Source organism: Myotis lucifugus, unplaced genomic scaffold, assembly GCF_000147115.1.
Source record: "Myotis lucifugus unplaced genomic scaffold, Myoluc2.0 scaffold_14, whole genome shotgun sequence".
NCBI lineage: Eukaryota > Metazoa > Chordata > Mammalia > Chiroptera > Vespertilionidae > Myotis > Myotis lucifugus.
In genome coordinates, this window is record NW_005871062.1 from 12,630,664 (window position 1) to 12,639,375 (window position 8,712).

The window sequence follows — 8,712 nt, forward strand, 5'->3', positions numbered from 1 at the left end:
GCCCGGGCCAGCAGCCCGCCGGGCAGCGTGTACTTATCCTTTTTCATGAGCGTCTTGGTTTTCCGCCGGGGCCGGTATTTATAATCCGGGTGCTCCTTCATGTGCAGCGCTCGCAGCCGCTTGGCCTCGTCAATGAACGGCCGCTTCTCCGTCTCCGACAAAAGTTTCCACTCGGCGCCCAGGCGCTTGCTGATCTCCGAGTTGTGCATCTTGGGGTTCTCCTGGGCCATCTTGCGCCGCTGCCCGCGGGACCACACCATGAAGGCGTTCATGGGCCGCTTGACGCGGTCCGGGCTGTTCTTCTGGTTGCCGCCCGCCGCCGCCGCCGCGGTGGAGTTGCCGCCGCCGCCGCCGCCGCCCCCCGAAGTTTGCTGCGGGCCCGGCGGCTTCAGCTCCGTCTCCATCATGTTGTACATGCGGGCGCTGTGCGCGGGCCCGGCCCGCCGGCGGCCGCCGACCCTCGGCCCGGCCGGGACTTTGGGGGGCCCGCGGGCGGGGGGAGAGGAGGGGAGGCGGGCGGGGGTGTCGGGAGCGCAGAGCTCCGCAAGGAAAATCAGGCGAAGAATAATTTGGGGGAAGAAAAGAGAGAGAGGCAAACTGGAATCAGGATCAAAAAAAGCGCTTCCCTCCTCTTCTGGCCGATTCTGCCGCCGCCGATGATTGTTATTATTATTTTTTGGAAAGGCTTAAGCCTGGGGCTCAAACTTCTCTCCCTTTCTTTCTCTCTCCTCTTCTTTCTCTCAGTCCCAGTCTTAAAGAGGCAGCAAACTACTTTCCCCCTTTTGCAAACACTCTTCTCTGCCTTGACAACTCCTGATACTTTTTTGAACAAGTTAATAGACAACCATCCATGTGATGGGGGCTGTCAGGGAATAAATGGGTTTCCAGCGACCAATCAGCGTGCGGCGGCTCCTCCACTCGAGCGGGGCCTCGCCGCCGGGATATGCATGAAAGGGGGCGGGTCTTGCCGCGACTCAGCAAACACAAGTAACGCGGGGGGAGGAGGTAGGAGGAGGAAGGAGAGGAACCAATAGAGTGGGAGATGGCACCATCAAACAGCCAGCCTGGAGCCACTGAGAAACCTTTGTATCCCCTCTCGCAGCAACAGGTCACACCACACGCCTTTTCGAAGGAAGTGGGTAAACAGCACCAAGACTGAGATGATTTCCTTTAAACTTAATGCCGATTTACTTTTTGGTGCGGGCTGCTGAAATGGGGACGGGGCGCGGGAAGCCGCTAAGGTGTGGGGGTGGGGCAGGGCAGAGTGGGTGGTTCAGGGCGACTGTCCTACTAGTGTTTCAGGAAACAGGCAGCGCCGGAGTTGGCGTTATTGTTCTCCCGCTCCTCCGCGCGCTCCCCCCCAACTCCAGCCCCTCCAGCGCTTCTCCCGAGCCTCGCTCTCCCCTGGGCCCCTTTTTCTCCGCAGTTGTCCGCACTCGCTCACCCCCTCCTCACACTGTCCCGACCAGAAGTTAGGAGGCGGGAAGCTCTGTCCTCACAACCCTCCTAGCTTCCACGCCATTTGCTCTGTTTTAAAAATCCATCCTGCTCGGACAAGGAGGCCGAGTGCAGAGCTGAGGCTGGGCAGGCCCTGGGTGAGCTGCCGCGACCACGCTCTGCCCTGCCCTGCCCAGCCCAGCCCAGCTCAGCTCAGCTCAGCTCAGCCCTGCTCTGCTCTGCTCAGCTCAGCTCGGGCGCAGGAAACCACAGCTTGTCAGCTTCCCCCAACCGCATCTCCCACAGCCGCGCTCCATTCAGTCGGTGCAAAGGGGATGCTCATTCTCTCTCCCCATCCTCCTGCTGAGCCGCCCCCAAAGAAGGATTTTAGTTGTGCCGGTTTCAAAAGGAGGCTGGGGATGAAAGAGCTCAGCCGAAGGACGCTCAGAAGTGCAGGCTATGGGGAGCGTTAGCTCACTTCCTGGCGTGCCACGGCTCCACGGAGGTGGCATTTGGGCCGCACACACAAACTCCCTCCCACGCAGAGTTTCCAGGACTCGGGCAGAACCAGCCCTGGCATTCCCACCCCCAAGTGATTGCCTTGCCCCGACGGTCCGCCCGGGTCTGCAGGCTGAGCTCTGAGGGGGGTCTAGGTCTGGGAGGCTGGGTGGTGCTCGCCAGGCACAGGTGCAGGCAGTGCGGGCAGGAAGAGGGCGACCAGGACGAGGAAAAGGGGGAGCCCAGCCAGGCCAGGGCTGGAATCGGATGGGATGAGGGCGGGGGTTGGGGCTCAGAAATCCTGCCCGCCCAGGACCCAAGAGGGTAATTTTAGCCGCTCTCCCATTGTCCGGACGTAAAGATTTCAATAGGTAGGCGCTCAATGCCGAGAGCAATGGCAGCACGTCCGTTACAAATAGGTAGTTTTGTTTCTCTTGTTGTCGCTACACGGAGTCAAACAAAGCCCCGTCTAAGTTTCCTTCCACTCTCTTGTTGGGATCTTTGTGGCTAAAATGCACTTGACTACAAAGGGGGGGGGGGGGGAGAGAAAAAAATCCCCGATGCCATTTCTTTTTTATAAAGGGCTTAAACCATCGGGGTTACTGATTTTCTTTCTTCTGTAACACCCTCTCCGCCCCCTCGTCCCCTGATCCCCCCTCACGCACCCTAAGAAAATGTACTGAATAGTATCTGTCGGCCACGTTCCATTTATTATCTTTACAAAACTTTGCATTGTTTTGTTCCTCACTAACCTCCCCATAAACCGTCATTACCCCCAGTCTAACGTCTTCAGTCTCTGCCCTCCCAAGCTTTTCTGCTCTTGTTGGACTCAAGATAAGTATGCTCGCTCAGAAAAGTTGAGAAACAGAATTCTGCAGTAGACTTGTCCTAATAAATTATTATTTCCAATCAACCCCTACTCCCACCCGCCTCCCGTAGTGCTCCTTTTCCTCTTAAGTTATGGTTTGTTTTCTTTTGGTTCTTGGGAACCTGGGAAGGAAGAGACGGGCCTTCTCGAAACGCATACATATGCCACTCTTCAAAATAAAGCAATGTCTTCTGTTTATTCGAGGTGTAATATTAAGCTAATCTCGGACATGAAGACTAGGAAAGAGAAAAGGTTGCGTGGATCCGGAGACTGGCTTTTCAGTGCGTCTCGGTTTCAGGGATGTGGCTGGTGCGCCCCCTACTGGTGGATTCGCTTTCCCAAGACTATGGCTTTTACCTTTAAAAGGTGTTTGGAAATAAAGAAAAACAAAACAGGAGGGGGATGGGAGGAAGATAAAATTAATTACATGTAATTTAAACAAAAGAGAAGTTAACATATCATATAAGCTATGGAACCAAATCATGAGAGTCAGATTTAATTTGCTTAACTTAGAAACGTACGTATATAACCTCGAGATAAGTGGGAGGTTAAACCATGGAAAAATGAGGTACAAATTATGAGATTCAACATATGAATGAATTATGATTGTCCAGACACCACGAAGGGCAAAACAAGCATTCATTTTATGACTGTATATGTGTTGGTCTGTGCTTAGTAGCATTATTCCAAAAACTAGGGGGGGAAGAGCCTATGACTAATTAAGTTTGAAGACAAAACCAAGAAGTGGTGTGGATATTGGTGGTGTATATGTATTAAAATAAATATTAATAACAGATGGTTATAGAAGCAAATGTTTTTAAAATCTCTCTCTCTCTCTCTCTCTCTCTCTCTCTCTCTCTCGGTAGTAAGTAGTAAGAAGCACAAATTTTTCCTTGGGATAATATGTAAAAGCTTTTATACATTCTCAGATGCATGTGTTTGTGCCTGAATTCTATAATAATTCATTTAAGAGGTTAAAGGGGATGGCTAGGTCTTTTGCTAATTGTTTTTATCATATAAATAAGCTATGGAAATACAGTACAATTGTGTTATCATTGGTTGCATTTATTTACAGCTTTATTTTAATTAAGCCTGCAGTACTTATCAAGGCAATAAACTAACTGTGGCTGGTGTTTATGCATAATAATGTGCTATGAAAGTAAGATTAAAGAAGATGGTGATAGCAGAAATAATTTTCTCATTAGACTTTTTTTTTAGAACATATGCATTAAAAAAAATCAGATCACCGGCCACTCTATTTCAATGCAGCACTATCTCTGGCACCTAAATATAATAATAACTATAACAATCACAATAGATGATAGAAACAGTACCGTTTTAGGTTTATAACAGACGGTTCCAGTACTAATAACAACACACCATTGACTACTAGGGAATTAAAATAAGACTTGGAAGAGGGTGCTTCATCTTCCAAAATTCAAAATGTTGCCATTGGCACAATTTATGAAAATGGAAAGTGCTTAATCTAAAAAGAGTGGGCAGCGAAAAGCGGCACACTTTAGAGCAAGACTAGAAATTAAGAATAAAAATGCCTGAATCCTGGGCTATTCAGAGTTGATTTTGTTCTACTATAGGCCCCAGCCAAAAATCCTTAACTGATTAAATGTAGCTCAATTTTATTTAAAAAATCTTTTGCATTGATATTTTTCTCCTGAACGCCTCCTCATCCCTCCTCAAGTATTATATCTGAAGCCAACTAACAGTTTTGTGGATAGGGGACTGTAGACTTATTTTTTCTTCTTAGTGGCAAATAGAGGTTTAACTTGCAGTAATTAGGTGAGAACTAGCCAAGCATCTTACTATTATGATGCTTGTTAAAAAAAACGCTTCTTTTCTGCATCTGCATTTGAGTGTGTTCCCCTCCTCTCTTAATCTTCTTATGGAAATGAAGGCAACCGGCAGGGAACCTGCAGAGTCCCGGAGAATGTCCTTGTTAACTGGAATTTCTCAGCATTGCTAATTAGCAGAGTTTGACGACGACCACCAGTATTGGGGGGGAAAGCTCTGTTTAACCACTCACAAACCATTCTGAGGAAGAGCAGACTAATTTTATTTTGTAATTAAAATCTGAAAAGGGCCCTATTTGACAGTTAGGGCTATGAGAGTTTTATCTCCCCGTGAAATAATTACTGCCTTGATAACTCAATTTTCTGAAAAATGTCAACTGTGGGCTCCAAAAGTTTTAATTTCATTATGTGAGGAAAAAAAGAGAGCAAAATAGAAGAAAATGTACAGAAAGGCTTTCTAATTCTGGAACTGGTTAAATGTATTAGGAGCCAGATTTGGCCAAATGAAGGTTTTGTTTTTGTTTTGTTTTTTCTCTCCCTTTTTTGTTATGTTTCCTCCGGATCCTAACCTTCCAGCTACCTCCACTGAAAGTGACCAGAGCAGCAGTGATCATGCTGCTGTGAAAGAGAACAAACCAGTGTGGTAAATCAGAGGCAAGTAAAAAGAGAAGTATGGAAATCCAAGAAAATTTCCTGATTTTAAAAGCCAAAAATAAAGGGAAATCCCAGTGTTTAGGACAATACTGGTGCAATCTGGTAAGATGAGATTTTATTGATACTTGTCCCCTAACACAAGAAAACTGAGAATTACAGAGTAAGGAGATTGGTACAACCCAATGTTTAAAATGTTTCCTTTTCCCCATTAAATTGCAAAAACAGTTCAATCACTCCAAATTGGAACATGCCACAAGACTTCCAAAATGATCAACACTTGATTCTCCAAGATTTATGAAACAAACACAGATAAATAGAGGTAAAAAAAGGGGGGGGGGTATTAGAGGATTTCTTTTCCTTAAGAAGGCATCACATATTTTACATATTTTCAAAAAATAATCGGTAAGACATAAACTGGGAAAAGTTAGGATATTGAAAGTAAGAGCAAAAATTAGAATAGAATTTTACTGGGATCAAACTACGTTTGCTTTAGATAACTGTGAAAGATCCCTCACAGGGAACCCCAGAGGGGACACTTCAATTTTTATAAAGCAATTTTCAAAATGATGGAAGCTCTTTCATCTACATTTCCTTCATTTTCTTCCTATTGCCAAACTTGTCAGATTTTGGAAGTGTGAAGGATTATTGACAGGAACTATAAGCAATGTTTCTAGACGATACGAAGACAAGCATATATCTCTATCCCTCTTTATTGACTAAGGCATAGACATGCACATGGAGGCATGGTAGATTGGCAATTTAAAATTGCTTAATCATATTTTTTCTTCTTGTCTGTCCCTTCAGTGCCTTGCCTTTAATTTCTAGAAGTGGTATTACACATAACAAATGAACAAGGCGATAACAAATGCTATTTCAGTCCAGACCCAATTTCACCAAATAATTTCACTCAAGAGCTGTAAGGACCCTTGAAACCTAAGGAATGCAGAGCTGCTCTGCATTCAACTCCTTTTCATATTCATTCTCTTTCATCTAATTCCCACTGATGAAATAAATACATTTTAAAAAGAATTCGGCAGTTAGAGAACTAAATATATTTTCCTCTTCAAATTATAGCAACAAAAGTGATATATAATCACTTGTAGATGTCTTGAGTGCTATATATAATAACCATCATATTGCTTATAGCATTACACATATATGCACATCCTTCCTACATTCCAGCTCAAATGTTTTCTGGAAAAGGGGACTTACACTCCACAATTTCATTTCATTTCTGAATTATCAAGTTACTTTAACATAAAATTCTGCCTCTGCTCTGCAGCTGTTGTCCAGGGGGGGGGGGGAGGGGGGGGAAACATAGTGTGCCCATTAAGTGATCTAATTATTTAAAATGGAAATTCCCTTTAAAAAAAGACAACCTGAAAACATTGATATTTCAAAATTTTCACCGGTGGTTTTCTGTTGCTTTGGGGAAAAAAATAATAATAAAAGAACCTGTGATTTTTGTTTTAAAAATTAGGAGAAGGGAATGAAAAACAAAGACCTGGCAAACATTCACCAGGAACTGCAACTGGCCCAACACACCCACGGGCCGGTTCACACCTCTAAACCATTGCCTGGGAGTCTACACACATATCTCCCCAACTGACCACACTCTCCTGTGCAGTTACTCACACCAAGGGAAGGGGTTTCCTTAGAATCCCAATTTCCCAGTGACTAGGATTGTTCCCCTCATTTTAGGAAAAAGATGATTGTTTTAAATTCTCCCACTGTGATTATTTCATTTAGTCGTGACGTCAACTTTTGTGGGAAAAACAAACCTAAATGGTGCACGAGTGACACCCCAATGCATGCCAGGCTGCACACTCACAGCACCGGCAACCCACCAAGCGGGGAGATGGTGTCTCCCTAATCCTGGCCACTTCAACCTGCAGCAATGGCATTTAGTCTTCTTTCTTCAGAAGTATAATCAGACATGATACAAACTCACAGAAAGTGACAAAAGCCAACTCCCTCAGAGGGCAGAGGTGTTTGGCATCCCCCAAAACAAGTTGGCGAAATAAATTAGATCTTCTTAAGGGACGGGAATATTATCAAAAGAAAAGGGAGATATTCTTTTACCTGTTTGCATGAAAGGAAGCTGAAAGCAAACCACTGGGTGGGGGCGGGGGGGGGAGAAATCACCCTATAATCACATCAGCCCTACACAAAACTATTACCCACTTTCTTTTTTTCAAAAGATTTGCAGCTCTGGCTCGCCCTGGAAAGTGCTCTAAATCAAAGTGTACACCCATCTTGGGCGGGCCGGCATCCTCAAGGCCTCCCATTGACAGCTGGAGCCCTCTCCCCAAAGCTCTTCTGGCCTCAAAAGAAATGTCTGAGGAGCCTGCCTTCCCAGGGGCCCACTTCTGCTCACCCCGAGCACCCCTTCCAGCTCTGGCTCCAATGGAGTTGGGCTTCCAAAACCCATCCCAATGGAATTCTCAGATCACTAGCCTGATAATCTTTAAAGGCTTTTTCTGAGCTGGGGCTCTGACTTTTATCTCCCCTCCAACCCTTCTTCCCTTTTTGTAGGCTCTCCCCACTCCTTTTCCCTCCCGTCCCACCCTCCCTCCTTAATTTGAAGATCATTGACACGATAGGCTGTAATGAGTCCTTCAGAAACTGTTATGATCTGCGGTGACAATCTCTGCACCTAATTCACAGATTATTGACAAGCACCGTGGGCTCAATGGTGTCAAGTTGTACTTGTGGTTTCAACACCCTTGAGCGACCCACATAGCAGCTGGGCCCTGGATTAGGACCCGTAGTCTGGCAGCGTTTCTCTGCCCGCTGAGTGGTGGAGAGGCGAGTCTCTGTCTATATATCTCAGCTCCTTCAGGCCTGGCTGCCTTGGCTGTCTCAGGGTTGGATCGAGAAACTAAAGTATCTTCAAAGTTAAAAAAAAAAAAAAAAGCAAACAGTAAATGAGGGCTCCTCCTTACATCTCAGTCTGAACACTCATTTTCTCCACTCCAAAATAGGCAATAAACTCCAAGCCACACACACCCACTGCCTTTCCCACGAGGCCTGGGTTCACCAGGGAAGACGTGCTGGAGAGGAGAGGGGGCTGAGGACTTGGCACCGACTCGCTGGGCCCAACTTGGGCCGCCCATCCTCCTGGATCGCCCTCAGCGTCGGGCAAGATGGGCTCCTTACAAAACAGGGCGCCCAGCCAGCGGGCGCGGGCTCAGGCCTGGACGCTGGGACTACAAACCCCAAACGCCTGCCCCGCCCCTGGAGAACTCTCCGCCGCGGCGGAAAGCGCGCAGCCCCGCAGCCAGCCGTGGCTTCGCCTGCTCCCCACGGAGCCGGCCACCCCGCTGCCCCCTCTCCGATCGCCCCGAACACGCCCAGGGCTGCCCTTGCGGCGGGGTGGGGCTGCGGGGGCGCGACGGATTCCGGCGGGGAGCCGCGGCTGGCCCGCTAACCGCAGAAATAGAACCC

General features: G+C 47.1%; 1 protein-coding gene across 1 annotated transcript in view; it reads right to left on the reverse strand.

Moving 5' to 3' along the window:
- Positions 1-422, reverse strand: part of SOX2 (SRY-box 2) — a 1,413-nt gene extending 991 nt beyond the window's left edge. The window contains 1 exon segment of the mRNA XM_006084928.3: positions 3-422. Coding sequence (XP_006084990.1) covers positions 3-416 — 414 coding nt within the window. The 5' untranslated portion in view covers positions 417-422.
- Positions 423-8,712: the final 8,290 nt, after the last annotated feature.